The following is a 21,691-nucleotide window of genomic DNA, read 5'->3' as shown; positions in this document are numbered from 1 at the left end:
TTTTTACTTTGCTGAAACATCCCATTATTCTTGGGGGGAAAAAATGAAGAGTTAAGACATTTTAAATTTGAAAATCATACTATACCAGTATTTACATACTATATCAGTATTTACTATACATTCTAAAACCTAGTTTTAATTTGGCTACAACTTATGTCTCCTTGTTATGGGATATTTTTGTGATTTTTAGAGAAAAGGGCATTGTGGTCGTTAGTTTACATCTGTGTCTCCTAAAATCAGATACTAGAAAAAAAGAGCCTGTAGCCTAAATGTGTGATAGTTTCCTTAACCAGTGAATGGAATCCCATTCCTCTTTATGTTCACTGAATGTCTATACAATTGCTTCCCAACCTCTGTCACTGAAATTATACATATATTAAAGTTGCCAAGGCCAAATATTGCTCTCAACAGAGGGAGCACTCCTCCAAATATTGTTCTACTTTGTAGATTTATCTGATCTGATCAAAACATTTATTTTATTTGTATCCCACCTTTACAAATAACTCACGATGGCAAACATATCCAACAGATTTTCCTACTCCTATTTTTTCTCACAATAATAAACCTGTGAGGTAGGTTGGGCTGAGAAATTGACTGGCTCAAAGTCACCCAGCTGGTTTCACAGCTAAGGGGGACTTGAACTCATGGTATCCCACTTTTCTAGTCTGATGCCTCAACCACTAAACCAACTAAACCACTAAACCACTAAACTGTCTCTGCACAAGTAATAAATTTTCTCATTCTTAAGAATGGTTTACTTGCTTCTTGATATAGCTAGCTTTACTATCATCTGTCTTTGTTATCGCCAATATTCACAACCCTCAAATTATGACCATTTAATTAACAACTTTAATTAATGATGGCTGCCAAAAAAAGTGAGGTAAGACCTAAATGTGGACTTACAACTATCACCCTACCCTTGTGGTCATTTGATAGCAATTCTGGCACTTAGGAACCATCTTGTATTTACAACCAGTTGCAGCGTTTCATAGTCATGGAATGTGAATTTGCAATGTTTTTGTCCAGTTTCTGACAAAAACTGCCATTGGGTAAGCTAGATTCACATCTATAATTGCATGATTTGATTTATGACCATCATAAAAATGTTCGTAAACTCAAGTCAGGTCACATGATGACTCGAGTTATGACAGCAATGACTTACAACAAAAATCCTGATTCCACCTGCAGTAATAAATCTAGGATTACCCGTTTAGACTATTTCTAAGTACTACCATACTGCTATGAAATTTTATTTTTATAAAAGCAGAACTAAATTAAACCGTTTTAAATTATTCAATTCGAGCAAAATCAAATTATTTCTTCTGAAAACACAAGTATCAAAACAATCATGTGTTCATTTACAACTTTAAACAATATGCTGAAGAGCTGTCTTGAGTGGGAAACATGTAAACCAGAACTAGATTGCTAATAATGAACTTCCCTGGACTACGTTACATTTTCAGATTATTAACTGCACAGCTGCTATTCACAACAGGTTTTATCAATAGAGAAGCACAGTTGACACAAGACTGGATTGGTCTGCTATTCTAAGAATATGTCATTACTGAGGACTGCAACAGGACAACAGCTTCTAGACAAGCTTAACTGACTTTCATTTTGTAACACTGTGATTCTTAATCCCTTTTTATACACTACATTCTCTTCAAGTGATGAGGAGATTGTACAGATGAACATGCAGGCTTCTCAAACATTCCCATTTCCTGTGTACACTTGAGATGAGGAGATAAACTTTGCATTTGGATCTGTTTTCTTGATTTAGAAATGTTACAAATTATAGGAATATTTATAGAGCTCAAAACAATGGCCTACAAGTTTTGGGCCTTAGTTGAACACATCTGGAAATTTAATAGCATGTTATGGGTTCTCTCCCAAAATGTCTGCCATGGGGAAAGGTTGTCTATTCACAAAATGTCATCTGAAGAAATAGTATCTGGAGAAATAGTCTCAAAAGCTATCTCCTCTACATTTCCTCCAACACCCCTGCTTTCCATTTTTGTCTTCCTATCATCACTGATGGCTAACTTATAAACAAACCCCTAAGCTGCAACCACCTACCATTTATATTCTCTAAGATTATATAGTGTCCAGGGACATTGTTGCAAATACAGGTAGGTCTCAATTTATGACCATAATTGAGCCCAAAATGTATGTTGCTAAGGGAGACAATGGCTAAGTGAATTTAGCCCCATTTTATGACTTTTCCTGCCACAACTGTTAAGTGATCCATTGTAGTTAAGTTAGTAACACGGCTGTTAAGTGAATATGGCTATGGCTTTGGCTTTGCTCATTAGAAGGTCGCAAAAGGGGATCACATGCCCTGGGACCAGTGGTGGGATTCAGCCAGTTTGCACCACTTCAGGAGAACCAGTTTTTAACTTTTTGAGCAATTTGGTGAACTGGTTGTTGGAAGAAATCATTAGGGCAGAGAACCGGTTGTTAAATTATTTGAATCCCACCACTGCCTGGGACACTGCAACCACCATAAACATCAGTTGGTTGCCAAGCATCTGAATTTTGATCATATGACCATGGGAATGCTGCAGCGATCATAAGCGTGAAAAATGGTCATAAGTCAGTTTTTCCAGTGCCATTGTAACTTCGAAGAGTCACTAAATGAACTGTTGTAACTCGAGACCTGTAATGATGACACAAAGGTTTTGAATTGCAAAATGTCAGGTCTCTTAATTTTTTCAGATTAAAATGTTTTTTTTAGAAATGTATAAACAGTATGACAGTTCCCAAGGGAGAATTTATTGCAGAACAGAGTAACAGAATTAGAAGGGACCTTAGAGGCCTTCTAGTCCAACCCCTTGCCAAGGCAGAAATCCTTATTGTATCCCAGACAAATGGCTGTTCAATATTTTCTTGAAGACCTCCAGCAATGATTGTCTGCAATCATACTGCTCTTCAAAAAAGAACACAATGAAACTTGTTAACCCAAAAAGCAAACAAAGTTTGGAATCAGTGTCAAAAATGCCCTTTCTTCTGATTTCTGGACCTGCCTTGGATGCCAGCAGCCCTGGAGAACCTTCTCCTCATAAAAGGTCAGGGTGTACTTCTAACAATGCCAAGGGCAGACAATGGCAGCTGGATCTTCCTCCTTCAGGAGGTCCAGGTCTGGTGTCCTTTAGAAAGGCAGAAGATAAGTAGGATCAGCAACAATGCCCGCTCCCATAACTTTTATTATTAGATTTTTATTAACTTTTATTTTACTAGGTAAAGGTAAAGGTTCCCCTCGCACATATGTGATAGTCGTTCCCGACTCTAAGGGGCAGTGCTCACCTCCTTTTCAAAGCCAAAGAGCAGCACTGTTTGAAGACGTCTCCATGGTCATGTGGCCATCATGACTAAATGTGAAAGGCGCACAGAACCTTCACACCAAAGCTGGTCCCTATTTTTCTACTTGCATATTTTACGTGTTTTTGAACTGCTAGGTTAGTAGAAGCTGGGACAAGTAAGGGGAGCTCACCCCATTACATGGCACTACGGATTTGAAGCGCTGAACTGCCGACCTTTCCATCAACAAGCTCAGCATCTTAGCCACTGAGCCACCACATCCCTTTTTATTTTACTAGACTTATTTTCTATTAGATATAAATCAGAAAAATAAATGAATACATATTCATTTATTTATTTTTACTCCAACCGTATCAATTTATAAGTAACTTAAGATGGCAAATTTATCTAATAATTCTTCCTCCTATTTTCCCCACAACAACAACTCAGTAGGTGGGCTTGGGTTGAGTGTGTGTGACTGGGCCAAAATCACCCAGTCAGCTTTCATACCTAAGGCCAAACTAGAAGAGTCTTCTGGTTTTTAGTCTGGTGCCTTAACCAGTAGATGAATATACTTCTACAGCAGGGGTCTCCAACCTTGGCAACTTTAAGCCTGGTGGACTCCAACTCCCAGAATTCCCCAGCCAACAAAGGGAATTCTGGGAGTTGAAGTCTTCCAGGTTTAAAGTTGCCACGGTTGGAGATCCCTGTTCTAGATCATGTTCTTGTGATCTCCACAAGGGGTGGAGGGATGTCAGGTTAAAGACATAGACCTAGAATAAATAAAATGAAAAAACCCCACCCTACCACATATATATCCAAACCAGGATTCAAAACATTTCATAACTGTGGCATAAGTACATATGGAAAATGTTAATCCATTTACTGATTCATGTTTGGTTACACAAGGAAGCAGCTGGTATGTGGAAGATTTGTTATCTACCAAGCAAAAAATGTTTGGGAGGAGAGAGAGGGGAGGTACTTAACTTTGTTATAATATGTCCAATATGAAATTAGAAATGGTAATTCTGGTTATCCTGCTAATATGTCTACCTATGAAATTTGCTACCTACACTGAACTCCAGTATGAAAGGAAAAGCTTAATTCCACTGAAATACTATTTAACCCAGATGTCAGAAATATAAAAGGCATCAGTAGTAAAATTAGAGTTGTGTCTTTAAGAAATGGATTGTGAATGGCTGTGGAACTACTAGGAGAGAATGAAGCTGTCTACAGACACAGGGAAATTAGATGCTTACTCCCACTACTTCTGGATGAATCATGCCTGCACCTCTTGGCAAAAATCCAACTCTTGACCTCATAACCTCACTCCACATTTACTTCTCCAGATCTCAATTCTCAGCCTCAAAGTTCTCTCTCTTTCTCTTTTAAGTATGCCCTATGTTTTCGGAGGAATAGGCTGTTAATAGAGAAGGCAAGGAAACTGTTACTGAATTAGGCTCTTTGAAAAAGCACTTTAAGAATATGCTTCAAGGAAGAATCTGAGCATTTCCAAGAAAAATGTGGGGGGAATTGCATGCTGAGCTGGGCGAACACAGAAAACAAAATCACATTCAGTTGAATGTTTACCATTAAAACTATGGTCTTTATTCTTTTTTACATGCACAAAACACACAGGCATTTTTAAGACCGCTAAATGCAGGAGAGGAGTTGCCCAAAATAACAAATTAATCAGTAATTGAAATAACAAATCAAGAGTAAAATGAGAATCCACATTTTTTTTTTAACAAAAGGCTCTTCGCAGAGATAGGATTTGCTGGGTAGCACTTTACTGCCCCCTTTTGCACTTTAACATTAGAACAGGTCTGAGCATGAACATGCTATTATGAATCCCTGTGAAATAGCAGATGACTAGGGCAGAAATAAAGGTTTACAGAAGCTGCATTTTATAGCCTTTACATTGCTGAATATGTTATGGTAGCAAGTAGAATGACAAAGCAAGTTAAACAAACAGCTTAGGAATTCTTATATGCAGGGTTTACCAAACGTTCTATTTTTCTACAAGCAAATCTATAGGAATCTTTTCTGTTATTTTACATTGCCCTCCTTTTTTTAGGTCTACAAAGAAAAAATACACTGCCATTTAAGTTTGTTTGCTACGGTTACAAGGAAAGAGAGCAGGAGCTAAAAGCCACTATAGGATAGCCATAGCAAGATCTTAAATGCACAAAATTATTTTCCTACAATTCTATGCAAAAATAAAGTAGCACGAATTAATTCAAATGCCCTGCTATCTGACACAAAAGCTAGTCCAATTATTCTAAATTACAAACACACAGTAATTTTATTAAGCATAATGATACTGTACTCCTGCATACTTCTGCTTCTGCTTCTTCTTTTCTTTTCCAAGCAAAAATATCTTCCTTTGTGGCTCACTGTTTATAAACGTATCGTCCTGATAATGGGAAAGAAGACAAATTCTCTCTTTTAAAGGTACCTCAGAATCCCTGAATAAAGCCAGTATGGGCTAGGCACCTTTATATTTAAACTTAATCCATTTGCCTGTCATCTTAAAATTGCTAAACAAGTCCCGATAATATTACATTCCACTGCCCTTAGCAATGTGCAACTGAACTTTAATTGTGATGAAAGCCAACTCCCTTTGATATAAAATGTAGTTTTCATTTCTACTGCCACAAAATGGAAGAGTCTGATGCTGTATTAAAAAGGCAAGCATGTGTGTTCAAACTATACAGCACTAACATTTCTGTGTTACAACAAGGCAATCATTTTTTTCAGCTATTTTTGTAGCATGATTACGGGGTAGGGGGAGATCTGCTTACATGGAAAGTTTTGTTGAATTGTGTAGTAGGGTGCTGGTAAATGTTCTTTGTTTTAAAGAATGAAAAAATATATACAGAATCTGAAGTAGGGTAGCAAAAACCAGCTAGTTCGCTTTATTAATGGGTATGGCAACTTATAAGCAAAGTTAGCAAAACCAACACAGAAATAATTTTCCATTGCTGAGCTATTGAAGATTCTTACTCTTAAAATCCTTTGTTAGTCAGAGTATAAGACTGCAGTTTAAAGTTTGAGGTTCCTCTTAATTACAATTATGGTGGGGTTTTTTTACTCCAAGTTCAAAGAGTGGTGACAATCTTGTCATTGGCTGGAATGTCAGACAACTGCACTTTATAATACAGGAAATTCTAGTTTCATTATTCTTTGATGGAAATTTGCCTGAGTAAGAAAATCACAGGGATGCAGAAACTTTCAAAAAACATGCTGTTTTCAAGCTGAGATTTAATGCAGCAGTTATTTCTTCACCCAGGCAATAACTATTGTATATATAACGCTAGACCTATTCAAACCCTTTCTTTCTTCTTTTGGAACGAATTTGCACTCACCACCCCGCCTTGCAATCAGGATAAGTCCAACATCTATATACCAAACAAGAAAAATACCAAGATATAAATAAGATACTTTAAATACCAATTTTAACATTTTTAATGAAAATAGTATTACCATATATGATCCAAACAGAAGTAAACAACATATTAAAATGGATAAATCAGTATTTTTTTTTTACATTTATATCCCGCCCTTCTCTGAAGACTCAGAGCGGCTTACACTATGTTAGCAATATAGTATAAATTATTTTATGTAGTTCTGATGCATCCTTGTTTTATACATAATACTAAACCATAATGTATGTGTGTCTATTTCTTTTTAATGTGTACAGTGCATCAATTCTTCTTACTAGAGATGCATGCACTGATCACACTATACCCCAAAACAAGCCAACTGTATGGGTATTGTTATTTGAGAAATACATATTTCCAATACCTTCACCTCAATCTATTGCCATATAACGTTCATTTCCAAACAATCAAATTTTTTGTTTCAGCTCTAATTACTGCATTCACTATATATTTAGTGAATTGTTTTAAAAAGCTTAATTCCTTAAAAGTAAAAAGTATTAAAAGGCCTGCAAGATAACATAATGCCACAAATTTATAAATGTTAAAACAAAAGTATGGCATGATGTACAACAAACTGACTTAAGGTTAAAACCAAATAGCGTTGTGTTGGACAATGACACAACTAACTGCTGAATCAAACCAAAAACTTGTGTGTGGCTCTTTCATGTATTCAATATAACACTTATTTGAAATTATGTGTATACTTAACAGGACCCAGCACTTATGTGCCACGTACAAAGGATACTTTTAATCTATATTGAACAATGGTATTTAAAATCTATGAGATGCTTCTGCTCAGATAACAATTTCACCACCACTGATAAACGATACTCCATGTGTGGTTATCAAATTAAAATAAGCTATAATCCTCTATGTATTTTCTTGAAGAAAACCTCTCTAAACTCGGTGGGACGTCTGTATAGATGTGCTGAGGGCTGCACATTATTTATGCCATTCTTATTTCACCCAAGCTAGGTTTCTAAAAGATTTCATGAAGCGTTACCAAGCATTCTTCCTCTAAGTATATAGTATTTTAGCAAAAGTCTAAATTGTAACAATGGGTGTTATTAGCACTACATTACTAAAAAAACAGATTGCCACAAAGGTTATAAATCTATTTCTTTAATCACTGCACATAAATGCTTTAAGAAAATCATGAGACTGACACTAGTTTTGCAGAGCCTAAAGTAATAAAAATCATGGTCACATCTGTTTTTTAACTAATCTCTCTTGCAGAATTTCAGGTCCTCACCAGGAAACTGATTTTCCCATGCTCATTTCACCAATGAAATCTAGAATTCTCTTGAGGTGGGGGGGGGGAAACCAGGAACAGCACCAAAAAGCACTGCAGAATAGTTAAACCAGACTGCTCTTGGAATATAAGTGAAAATTAATTAAACATGAGGAAAACTAATGGAGAATGGACCAAAAAAGCAAAAGGATGGAACCTCTCTCCCCCCCACCCCAAAAAAAGATGCTCTTAAATCTAAATGGCACTTTTATCCAGTCAAGCATACAAATGAACTGCCATTTGGGAACCACTACGGCCAATGGATATCCAATACAGGTGGCCTTATTGGATAACTCATCTGAGAGTCAGCAAGACAACAAGATGAAAATACATATACATTACTTTCCAGGTGGACTTTTTAAAATCCAACTTCCTACATGAAAAATTCAGACAAGCATAAAGAAGTTTAAAATTTAAAAGTGGAAGTACCAGCTTGCTAGAAAATGGGCTGGACTTGAGCCGAGTGTTTTTTGGAAAACGTCAGTGAGGCTATCAAGTTAGGATCTGAGGACTGCTTCAGACACCATGGTACTCTGCTAGAATAAGATAGACAGCCATTTCCAGGATGGGTTGCTTACATGAAGGTCTATAGACAAAATGGCCCAGAATGGCATATAAAGCCAATTTAAATATAGGATTTATATCTGTGCTTGGCAGATTGTGCCTGGCAGTGGGAAGCTGGCTTTAAGGGGAACATGGCAGACCGTAAAACCTGCCTCATCCAAGTTTAATCTTTTTGGTCAATATCTCAATGCTCTAGTCACTTTTAATAATTAAAAAAGAATGTGCCGCTGGAGGAAGTAGGAGAGCTGGCTCAAATCAGTATTGGGGAAATGTTATAGGAAAGCCAAAAGCAGTATGGATAATCCCTTATAAAATGATAATGGTATTACAGTAGTCCCAGAGCCACATGACTCACTTCATTTTTGATGCTTGAGATTTTGCTGGACCTCTGTTGTTTTAAAAGGTGCCAAAATACACTTTCTTTCATCTGTAACATGGGGCGTATACAATGGCTAGTCTGAAAAAATTTCCACAAAATGGTGGATGATTTTGTCATATATATTTATTTATATAGTTGGCCATCTTTCTAATTCAAAGGGAACACATACAAAAAAGTTGATATTCTATCAATATGAGCTACAATTTAGAATATGAAAGTTACAAGCATTAAAATTAGTTGGCTATTTCATTCCAAGCGAAGTCTTCCACAGAATTTTTATTATTCCAGTAGGGAACAGCAAGATGTTACTCACTGAAAGATTCTAGACAATGTAAAAACTGGCTTATGTTCATCCATTGCTTCTGCTATTTCTCTAGCTTTAATCAAGTATTTTAAAAGCATTCAGAAGAGTTAACCTGTCAATCTTTACGGTTCATTCATTCTGTGATACTGTATATCAACCACCATAGAAGACAATCTATATGATTTATATCATTTATACGTATATTGTTTTATAAGGCAAATAAACTGTTGTATTTTCAGAATTGTCTACAATATCTAAAAGCCACAAAATGATTGGGTAAAATTGGCTATTTTGGAAATGATAAAGTTTAGGAGTTGACCCAACTTTTTTTTAAAAAAAATGTTGCAATTATTTTAATGAAAATAGACTTAAGGTCTACACATCTTTTGGAAAATGATAAAATAATGTGTTAACAATGGTGTTTCTTTTTATGGAGTAGATAACATGAAATACTTTCACACCAGGCAAAGCAATTATACATCGTATAGTCCTACAAAAATTAACTTCAAAAAGATCTAAAGCAGAGTCTCCACAAGTGAAATGCCATGATCTAACCCCTCACAGGTTCCCATATCAATTGTGGAAGACTCTTTCAGTAAATGTGTCAAAGCACCTTTCTTTTAAGCTGTTAGAGCTCCCACAGACACTTGGCTGACCACTGCAAAAACAGAATTTTGGGTTAAAAGGGTACCTGGCTAGATCCTGCAGAGCTCTGGTGTTGAAGTCCACAAGTCTTAAAGGGACCAAGGTTGGAGACCCCTGTTCTAGAAAGATCACCAATCAGGGAATGGAGGAGAAAAGGGACTCTTTAACAGGAATAGTTTTATTGGAATCCAGATGTAGGAACTTATCTAAGTGCAACAATTCAATCCTTCCTATTAGGAGTTCAAATTTTCTTTGGCCTTAACTTTCAAAAAGGGCAACACTTACATACATGAATACATAATGTTTTGGATCCAGTTTATCAAAAATATTTGGATTATAGAAAAGTAGTATAAATTAGGACAAGTCTATTCTCAATGGAGGAAGCTCCATTGCCTTTCGAATGTCTTTTGAGAAATCACTATCTCCTTGCCCAATCTAGTTTAGCCATGGAGAAAAATCCCACTATGTGCACAAGTTAAGATATAACTTGTATAAAATTAAAAATAAATTATATACAGTGCTGAATGTGGTAATAAACTCAAAGCTGCAAAAAGCTGAATTTCTTCTAATCTAAATGAACAAGAGGTCTACTAACTTCAGAAGGAAAATCTAGGTATGAATAAATATGAATAAAACTCAATGTGATAAGAAAGAGTTTGACCTCTACACAAGAAGTTATTTCTTGCATTTACCATCTGCCTTAGTGTGCTTCAAGAAAGAAATCAGCACAACTTATCTGCAGGCTAGCGCTTCTTCACTGCATTGTGAAAATTCCTTTCAAAGAGATAATACAGTCCTCCAGCTGCAAACTTCAATGCAATGCAAGTTATCATCAGAACAAAGATGTTCAAGTAAGAGCAATGTTAAAATGTACATGTATGGATGATTTCTAGAACGAACATCCTGAAGAAACATACTTGACAACCTCTGCATAGAGAAACACTATATAAATAATTGCCTCTTCTTGATGTATCACAATGTACATAGCCTTATCTGCAACATTTCAGAAATGAGACATGACAGGTAGGTTCGAAAGCTAAATGTTGGATAATGGTTAGCAAACAAATGACATAGGCTTTTGCATTATTTCTTTAATCACTTTAACCCTTGTTCCAACAGAAAGCATAAGGCCAGAGTAATTCAGCTGCTTCTTTTGTCATTTGCCTTCCATAAATATGCACCAGTCTGCATTTGAAAGGCTGAAGGAGGCTGCAAGCTTGCTGGACATTTATCATGCCCTGTTCGCTGTGAACAAGCAAATACTTTAGTTGAATAGCCCATTAGCAATCATTGTCAAATGCAGAATGTAAGGTGCTTGGATGTGACCAGCCTTTAAAGCAGTGAAGGGCCTCCCCTGAGCTTTGTATATTATCTGCAACCTAAAGGGATCTTTTGCTATAGATTTCTGAAGGTTAAGGTTCTACTGAAAAATTCACAATGCTCATTGTTATATATTTCTTAAAGCATATCAGCTTGGGATAATTTGACTAGTTGAGTAATGGATCAAAAAAAGTTTCACAAATATTTTTTACACGGGAAGATACGCGATTTGGTAAGTTTTAACCAGTCAGCTTTCTCCAAATATGCCAGAACTTAAAATACAAAACGGACAGATTGCAACAAGCCTTCTATGATCCCTTAATCCATGCTTTGTTCTATGAAAACACTCCCTTCTCTTTTGTATATGATCTACAAACTTGCAATTTTAAATCATAAATATCATAAAAAGTTTCACAGGAGCTTAGCCACTATAAAGATTTTAAATGAACTTCTCTTATTCCCAAACAGTGAGGCCACAAAACAGAATATTTAGTTTTGCTTCTCCTGTGGAGTGCAAGACTGAAAGTCCTGCCAGAAAGGTAACTAAAAGCCTACTCTTAAAAATAATTTAAAAAATCAGATAACTTCCATTCTACCCATCTCCTATTTTCTGTTCCTTGCCAGCATGTCCCTACTTGAATCCCAAATAGATTAAATAAATAAATGTGAAGTGCAGCTAATCCTACAGAAGATATATGTCATTGCTAGAGCTGATGTTTAAAAAAAAGGGGGTGGATTTGCATTTGAACCATTCCAGGGTTCCAAAGTTTTAATCAATCCAAATCTCAGCAATAAAAAAGGCAGTAAATGAAATCCACCTTTACCATATTAGGCACCACCAATGAGCAAGAACTGAGCAGCCTTTCTCTGCTGTCCATGCAGTCTGGCCATAAGAAGGCCTTTATACTTCCTAATCCCACCCACCCCCCAAGATTGTCTCTCTCCCTTTTTTTTTCCCCAATTCTCACATAATACCTTGCAGCCCTGAAGGCAAGGCCCTTAGTTTCTACATCCCTTTCACCGACATGTCATTTCCAACATCAAGCTAATCTATATGTTGCCATGGTATCCCCCTTTATCTGCCTTTACATCTTATGAGCGGCATGGATTTACCACATTATTTTTTTATCTGAAAGACAGAAAATGGTGGTTTTATTGCCATACAATCAGATTACCGCTGCTAGTTTCTCTATGCCTTTTTACCATACTTCAATCAAAAGGGATCACTTTCTTTATACTCTGCCCTTGATTTACATTACATCTGTAAGGGCCTAGTCTGGGTTGTAATCCCCTTATTAACTAGGAGCGGGGTTGATTTGCCTAAAAATAAAAGCAAATTGTGTCCGACCTTTTCATTTTGTTTTTGATTCGGAACTACAAAATGGATTATCAAAGAAATCTTCAGAGTTCACACGGCCACTATACTACTGAATTCAAAATGAGAATTAAACAAGTTAAACAAGGAGAGCGATGTCAGGGGTTTACATTTTCTACCATGGCTGAAGGGCTGAATAGTAGTGATTCTTTGTATACTTTGCCTACATAGAAAAACAATGGATCTGCACGAGTTTTGTTCCCAAGCAGTTCTGACATAGTCCCTAGCCATCAAATTTACACTGACCGCATTCAGATGGGGGCCGGGTGGATAGGATATGGTCTTAGGCCCATGCCTCAATACCAACATATATTTAGCCCCTTGGGTTTCAATCGAAATACTTTAATTAGGTAAGTCCCCTTAAGCAAGATCTACTTGATTGTATTAAAAAAAGTCTACACAGAAGGATATTCATTGGTGAAAAAACATTTTTGTTTACTTCCAAAAAAAAAAAAAAGACCAGATTGAGAAGAGGAAAGTTTTGATAAGAATATTTTTTCTTAGAACCAGACTAGGAAGGAAGGAAGGAAAGAAGGAAGGAAGGAAGGAAGGGTGGGTTGGTTTAATAAACTCTCAACATGGTACAGTATACTGCCATTACATTTTCCCCAGCAAAGATCATGAGCAGAGAAGGAGAAACATATAGAGAAAACTTCCTAAGTCAACTTGACTTTCAGTCACTTTATTATCTACAGCAATTACTGAATTAAGGTGCCATATGCTAAATAAAGCAACTCTTAATACAGGTTTTTTTTTACTTCAGAAAGTTTACAGGTAACAAGCTTTGAGATTCTGTGTGTGTGTGTGTGTGTGTGTGTGTGTGTGTGTACGCACATATTTTGTTTCCAACTGATCATATAATAGCAATAATAAAGTATACGAAGGCAAAAAGAAATGCATCCCAAATATAGCTTTTTGCTGGAGGGTAAGCATTATCTATTTTTTTAAGCTTGAGTTACTCATTGCATCTTGTGTCCTTCAAAGATATTAGACTGCCACTTCCATACCTATCAACCAACTGACTCAGTCCTATGGGAATTGCAGTCCAACATATCTGGAGGTCACTAGTTGCAATCAGTAAATCTCTTTAAGCATATGGATATTTCTCAAATGGACTTGGATTAATCATAGCTAGGACTACACTCCTTTAAAGCAGAATTGACAATGTGGTTTAAAGTGAAATCTGAAAATTAGACTTAATTTCATTATATAAAATTAACTTTCTATATTGAGGTCAGATGCGCTTTATAGACATATGGTCTTTTATTATGATGATAGTTTTATGAGTTCCCAGTTAAACCCTATACATTTGGGGAGATAATATCCAATGAGTGATAAAGATTTCATTTGCACCATCTATAACTCACAAAAAATAATATATATGCAGTGATTTCCAGGTATCCCTATATAAATTATATTTCACAGACACAAGACAATACGAAGACAGCTTACGAAGCAAGGCTCTGGGTTTCTAAATAAATCATTAAGAAGGTTTACCAAACGTGGCAAGATGTAGTCTCTCTTTGCTGGGATAGCTTTTGTATCCTTCTGAAACAAGACTGTCTGTTACAAGTAGTTTATCATCCTGGCAAAATGCAAGAAATGGTGATGTGAAGACACTCACAATTCACCCCCACGATTCCCCCACTTTCCTCCTTCTCTGTATTAAAACCGACAGGATTAACCCAAAGTAAATTGCAGAGCACAGTTCAAGGAGCTATTCATTCAACAGTGAATGTGCATTTGTTTGCCTACGAGAAAACAAGAATAAGAATTTCACAAACAAACAATGAGAAGCAGGCTGGTTTATGCTACTGGAGAGACAGTTTAAACAGGGCCATCAATTGTAGGCCATTTTATCAGTCTCTGACAGGCTGATGTTTATTCAGGCTAACTGCTGCAGATTTTATGTGTAATAGGTTATCGGGATACTGTTTGGCTATTTGTTTGCTTTTCCTTAGTCAAATTACATCTCATTAAGGCAGAATATTTGGCTGACATAACTTCTCTACGCAAGAAAGGACAGATCTAAGTAAGTAAATGTATCTGCCCTTCACTCTGAAGCTCACCTAATAAAACTTCAGTTTGGGATTTATATGTAATTGGGAAATCACCCTACTGGCTACAAAGATAAAAAAGTCAAGATACGCAAGGCAATTGGCAGGAAGAAATGTCTTCCTTCTGTCACTAGAGCTATATAAGAGCTTATCTTTTCTTTGTATCTAGTTTTCTAAGTGATTGATCAAAGAAAATCTGAGAGCAAAGCACAACATATGTGGTATCCCTTATGAATTTTTTTTTTAAAAAGCATAGGGCATTTTCATGACAAAGGCATTAAAAGCCACAACTGGAACATTAACATGAAAATTCTTATTTTTCTAATCACTGTTAAATACGCTAGTTACCAATATAAATCACAGAACTAGAATTTGGGAAATTAGGTCATGAGAGAATGCTGGTTCACCTTCTATGGCATTACCTCACATTCAGTGGAACCTGGTCTTGACAAAGTCTCCACCGAATCACTTTCTGAGATTTCTGAGTTATAGTAAGCTTTCACCCTGAGCAACAAGGGCTTAGTATCAATTATGCTAATTATGTCTTTAAACTATGAAAAAGTATTACAATGAAATTCTATGTATGTTTACTCAGAAGTAAATCCCATTCTGCTGTAAACACATGAAAGGTGTATTTATGACTGCAACTCTATCAACATTGGGTCCTTCTAAGTAGAGTGTCATGGGAAGCAAGGGAAGAATAAGAAAAATCTCTCTATAAAGATCTTTCCTTTCTTTGAAGGAATAAAATGCTATCCTTCAGGCTCAGAACAGAAAAGCATCCAGACATACAATTCATTGATTAAAAGTGACAATTGGACTCATTTCACACAGGGTAGGATTACTAATGCATTTATCCGAAGTGCAGGCCATTTACACATGCTACCTTCAGCAAGTTGAACAAATCTGAATAATTAATGCCAATACATTTAAATCCTATCATGGGACACTATTTATTCAAAATGCTGCATTTAGAGAATGCAGCATTTCAAACAAGTTAGAAGTGGAGAAAAGAGTGCTGCTGATTAAATTATAGTAAACTCGCTGCTGATAATATTTCTATCAAGTAAAATTGAAAACTGAAGAATCAGTTTGATGACAAGACCCCTCTGTTGTAAAAGGCGAGTCCAGTAAATCATTTGATAGTGAAAATGAACCCTTGTTTAAGGAGTAGGGAGAAAGAGCACGTAGGCAAGCAAGCCCTGGAAACTGAAGGGAGAAGGAAAGGACTAGAGCACAGCTAAGTGGGTTTTTAAGTACTGGAAGAGTGACCTCTGTAGGAAAAATGCAACCACTAGACTGCAGCTAAAGGTGGGAGAATATGCTTTTTCTCCTAGGACTAATCTTAACACTATTATACACTATGATAACTTCTCCATTTCAACATGTAGTTACACACCTACCCACAAGCACTTCAAATAAACCCTACTAATCCTTTGAGGTAGATTTCTTTTCTGGTTTAAACTGAGTTTAATTGAAATATTTTCTAAATTGCAGACAGAACGCTAAAATAAGCTCTTGGCGTCCCACTCCAACAGTAGTAAGAGTGTACATCTATCTCAAGAAAGGGAGAAAGTGTTACTGAACCTGGACAAGCATTTCATGGTCCTCACAAAGGATAGGGCAGTTTGCCACATTTTAATGAAAATAAAAGCCATTCTTCATTTACTCAGGTTTTAATTGAATGTTTAAGTAAATATATTAATCAGGGCCACTTGGGACAAAAAAAAAACCTTCGGGTAAAAGAGAGGAATGAGCAGAATCAATAGTGGAGTGGGAGAAAAATTGACATCAGAATATTTTAATTTATGAACATAATATCTTAATTAAAGTTTTTACTTTTAGACTGATATTCAAATATGTGTTATTTCAGAGCTGCAAATAGTATATCCAACTCAAACTATTTCACACTTGTGAGAAAGGCTGTTCCAATCCAGCTGGATTATTTTACAGAGAAAAGTGTAGTCTGTTCACGCCCAGCAAGTTTAGGAGGTTATGCAGAGAAGCGGATCTCACTATAATCATTTTCAACAAACCACTTGCTAAGAAATCACGGGGATTGATGTGGCTTTTAAAAAATTGTTTTCTCAAGAAAGAAAAGAATTTAATTTCCTCTACATTTCTTTTAGAAACAAAACACAGAAAAATCAACTCAAATTATGGTTTCTTAGATTGCAAAAGTTAACAGACTTAAGTTATTTGCAGGAAGATATTTTTCAACAGGAGAAAGAAATATCAAATTCTTTTCTCCCCTTTATTCTAATCATAAAGCCCTTACATAAGCATGTCCTTACAGTATTATACTTTATCATTTATATCATATGGTAGGAAACTCTGAACTGTCTCTGAACCCCAGAAGTTTACCCCACAAGCTTTAGGGGGGAGGGGAGATGTCTAAATCCACTAGACTTAAAATGGAAACTCCCACATGTCACTTTCTAATTCTTTGTATCAACTCTTTCTCAAGTTCCAACCCTTTCTAGGGTGCCTATTATCTTTGTTCTGCTTGGTTCCCTGAAGTGGGAAAACATTTGTCTAGGCAAACATCTTCCCCAACGCACTGGCCTGGTTTCTGCTGACAAAATTAGAATTTAGCCTGGGAGCCTTTACCTGGGTCTACAAAGAACGGCAAAAACTGGGAAGACGCTGGTCTCTTCAATCCCTTTGTCACTTTTTCCCACACATGTCCTTTCCTCAACAGGCTACAATCCTGGAAAAAGGATGGCCAGTTGGTCTCTACAAAGGACCTATATTTCTGGCAAACCAGGCCCGCTTCCTAACATTGCATGGCCAGAAAGCTTCGGGGTCCCCACACAGCCCGTTATTTGTTGCCCTCCTCGCCCAAGAAATGCTTCCCAGCCGCGCCTTTCGCTGGGCTCCGTTCCTTTCAAGGAAAGCCTGAAGACCAGCATGCGGATCGCGGTCAAGAGACGCTCCGCGGAGTTTCGCTTCTAAAGCAAGAGGAACGTCCCTCTCATCGCTGCAGCGGCAAGCGTGCAAAATAATTTTTTAAAAAAAATCGCTGCACGATACTTCGAGACACACATACACACAACCCGATTCCCGCACTGGAGAAGCTCGGCACCCGAAGTGCCCACCTAGGAGGGGAAGGTCGAGGGCTAAACTGCGGGCGCCTTTTCTCCCATCTTGTTCCAGTTGGCGGTCCCGTTTCCCCGGCCTCTCCGACTGAGGGCTCTCGACCCGGGTTTGCGACCCATTTGCCCTCCCGCAGCTTGCTCGGATGGCGACGCCGCGGCCTGCCTAAAGGGCCTGGCCCCGCGTTAGAGAGCAAGGCTGCCTTCGCCTACCCGCCACCACCGGGGTTGGGGAAAGAAGCGAGCCTCCCCGGGTACTTACTTGGAGTTGGAGGAGTTCCAGTAGATGGGCTCCAGCACCAGAGAGCTGGCCAGCGCCGTCCGGCACAAAAGCACCCAGATCCCCCAGCAGCATTTCCCGAGCGGGGATCCCCCCCGGCGCGCTACCATGGTCGGGGGCGCCGCCGGCGGGTCCTCCTGCCCCAAAGGTTCGCCAACTCCGCGGCGCCCGGAAGAACGGAGGCGTCCACAATCTCGCCCCACACGAAGGCGCCACCACCAGAGGCAAATCCTGGGCAGCCAACGAGCTCGCCCTCCCGGCTTAAGTCGTCGAGCGCACGGCCGCCGCCGCCGCCGGCATTGAATGGCAATCCCGAGCTGGAAGAAGGCAGGCGAGGTGCAAACGGCCCCGAGAGCCCCCCCGTCGGCCGCCAAAGGAGCACGACGACGACGAAAACCACCGCCCGTCGCTCAGTCCTGCCGCCGCCGCTGCGTTCAGCTGCTCCCGCCTCGCCTTGCAGCCGGTGGCGGCCACCCAGATCAAGCGCGAAGGAAAAACCGAGCGAGGACGCCCAATTTAATTCCCCGGCGGCGCCCGCAGTTTTCTTCGCCCCTTCTATAAATCCACCTGGAGAACGCGAGGTAGCCGGTGCCGCCCGGCGGCAGATCCGCGGGGTTCCATCGCCTTCCCGGCCGCCCAGAAGAGGCTGCTTATTCCTGGCGTCCAAAGGCTTTTCGTCCCCTCTTCAGCGGGGCGAGCCCGGCAAAGGCAAAGGCGGAGACGCCTCCGGCGGGCTCCCAGCGCCCGCACCGCCAACGACAACGACGACGACGACACGGCAAGGAAGAGAAGACGGTGCGAGAGGCCGGGCAGGCGCCCTCGACTTCACATTCGCCGCCGTCGCCAGGGGCCACACAGAGGGGCCGCTGTCTTTTCTCTGCCGCCGCCGCCTCTTCCCTTCCCCTCCCCCGCCGCCGCCCTCTTCCTCCTCTGGTTCAAGGCTCGCTCGACCGCGTCTTGCCGGGCTGCCGGGCTTCCTGCCGCGGTCTCCTCCTAGACTCCAAACGCCAGAGTGAAGCTCCGAGTCGCCGCTCCCGCGCCCTGCCTCCTCATTATAAACCCAGCCACCCCCCTTCTCCAGCAACTCTTGCGCTGGTTGGGTGGCGCCTCTGTCACTTACGCCCAGAAGCGGAGCCCACCTTCCAAAGGGGCGGGGACGGCGCGGAGAAAAGAAGTGGGGGAGGGAGGGACAGGTAACGCGCCCTATCCTGCAGCGCGAGCCGCCTCCGCCGGGGCGCCGCGCTGGGGAGCCGAGAAGGCCAAGCTCTGCTTTACCTCAGCAGGTGTGTTTCTTAAGGGTTGGGCGCAAGGGAGCGTCTCGCACTTCATGCGTTCCCCCGCCAAGCCTGTGAGCGCGAAAGGCGAGAACGTCCTTCGGAACTCGCCAACTTTGCGTTCGCCTTATTTCTCCTGCCTGAAAAGCAGGTGGCCTCTGACCGCTGAGCCCGAGACTCTTTTAAGGTTCGAGTTACAGACGCCAGCCAGATCGTAGCCCTGGAAGGCTCCTTGCGGACGCTGCTGGCAATAAGGAGCACTCCGGGAAAAGGGGGTGGTGGTGTTGCATTTGAACCCGTTCCCTTGCTAAAAAGCCTGCGCGGTTCGCTTGCCAAGCCAGGCTCGTTGCAAAGTCTCCCGGTGCAATCCTGCGACTTGCGCAAATCCTTACTACCCGAGGGGCGCGAATGGATTCTGGTTTGTGAGCTTGAAGGCGCGCAAGTTCTCCCGCGCAGCGCATCTGTATTGCTTTTGCGCCCGCTCGTGGGGGGATCGCTGTGCAAGCGGCCTCCCAACCCCCTGGCACTGGGGGCTTTATGGGTGGCACGGTTGGGTTCGGTTGCCGGGCCCAAACGGGCCAAGAAGTCGTCGGAAGGGAAGCCCGGCGACAAACTTTGGAGCCGAATCGTGAAATTAAAGGACGCGCTATCGCGGCGGCTCTCGCTTTTTAGACAACCCAATTGCTGGGTTCTTAACCTGCCGCTGGCTGTGTGTAATTTCATAGAGCGACAGCACCCACTAGCGGCCGCTTATGAAGACCGCTGCTTTATTTTAAGCTTCGCTTTGGCGATCCTCGGAAAAGTTCGCCTTGAAGTCAAACTGGACTTTTTGTTGTTTTTGTTGTTTGAAATCATCTTCGTTGTTAACGACGGGCTTTTTAAGAGATTGAACCCGTTTAGGAATTAGAGGTGAAATGTGCTGCTTTCGATCTGATCTGTCTAATCGGCAGGTAGCCAAAGCAAACGAACGCAAATTAAAATCTGGCTAAAACTAGATATAGCCCATATGTTATGAATTATAAAAACGTTTTAATTGAGGGGTTTGAGTAGTGGAGAGGTAGGAATTCGAAATTATCTAAAGTGATGTGGATTTCAAGAAAGATAGCCATAAAAATAATTTTGCGGCGATATTAGAAGGGTATGTGATCCCTCGAGTGGATAGATAGACATTAGAGGTTTGTTCGAGAAATACCTATTTAAAAATAAATGCAATGACGTAAAAAAAGAAATTAGTTCTTTCGAACTGAGAAGCTGAAAACACTTTTCAATATTGGCTTAACCACAGGGAACAAAGCAGCTGGAAAATAAATGTCAAGTTTACGCAGAATTTTATTCTCCTCTCATCATTAAAACTTAACGTTCTTGCGCTTAAATAAAACGATACCAGGAAATCATGACAACGAGAGTGGGTTAATAATTTCAGGGGGAAAGCGAGTTTAAATTTCTGGGATTTTTCCTTGTTTACTTAGCGGGGGGGGGTCTTTTTTCTTAAAGCCGAGTGAAAGTTCCACTTCCAAAACCGATTGACTCCGATTTCGCAGCTCCAGGTTTGGCACAGTCTCCCGCAGTCACCGAAATGGGGTGGCTAGAATCTGCTCATTCCGGATCTAGAGCTTCTCTTTTTTTCCTGGGACAATTGACCTCCTCCAAGCGGACTGATACGATGCCCTTGAGCAGCCCAAATATTTTTGGGGGGAGGTCAATCCTTTGTCTCCCCACCCCAGGATTCAATGCTGCGAATCCCAGCCCCAGATGCGAAGAGATAAGCAGAAGAAGCGGGAAGGTTATAGAAATGGGACACAACCTGTGTATTACTTCGGCAAGTCCGAAATGACCGTTTCCAAAAAGTGACGCTCCTCCCAGAGGCTCGGAGCCCCATCCGAGAAGAAAGTCGGGCAATTCGCCCTTCTGAGACAGGCGCCTCTGGAGCCCCTACAAGAACCCCGAGAGGCTTCAACTTGAGCGGCTTCGCCAGTTTGGGAGAAGAACGCATCTGGAAATAGACACGTTAAGGATATTGGGGGGGGGGGGAGAGAGGAAACGAATAAATTAAAGCCAACCACTTTAGCCCCAAGGAAACCTTCCCCAGAATATTTAGAAGAATTGCAAAAAAAGAAAAGAAAAGAAAAGAAAAATGCTTTTAAAGGATTTCAACTTTTTCTGACGTTTTATTCATTCAGGAAGACGGCGCCTGGAAGTGCGGTGTGCCTACCCCCTGTCCCGATCTGTTGGATCCGATCTAATTCGCTGAGCTGGGCAACCGATAGAGAGGCGGCTCCGGAGGTCCTTTGGCTGCCATGGAGAAGCGGTGCGAAAAGGCCTAGGAGCTCTGATCGGGATTGGCGGGGCGGTGGAGGGGAGGGAGGG

The 21,691-nt window shown here is 40.3% G+C and overlaps 1 protein-coding gene across 2 annotated transcripts in view; it reads right to left on the bottom strand.

Moving 5' to 3' along the window:
* Positions 1–19,062, bottom strand: part of EFNB2 (ephrin B2) — a 52,158-nt gene extending 33,096 nt beyond the window's left edge. The window contains exon 1 of one of the 2 annotated variants that reach the window (XM_058185472.1): positions 18,033–19,062. In XM_058185472.1, the coding sequence (XP_058041455.1) occupies positions 18,033–18,160 (128 nt within the window). In that variant the 5' untranslated portion in view covers positions 18,161–19,062. The remainder of the gene's footprint in view (positions 1–18,032) is intronic. The other variant, XM_058185471.1, reaches the window with a different exon arrangement.
* Positions 19,063–21,691: the final 2,629 nt, after the last annotated feature.

This window comes from Ahaetulla prasina, chromosome 5 (assembly GCF_028640845.1).
Source record: "Ahaetulla prasina isolate Xishuangbanna chromosome 5, ASM2864084v1, whole genome shotgun sequence".
Lineage (NCBI taxonomy): Eukaryota > Metazoa > Chordata > Lepidosauria > Squamata > Colubridae > Ahaetulla > Ahaetulla prasina.
The sequence above is the reverse complement of the archived record's forward strand: the minus strand, read 5'-3'. Positions and strand labels throughout refer to the sequence as shown.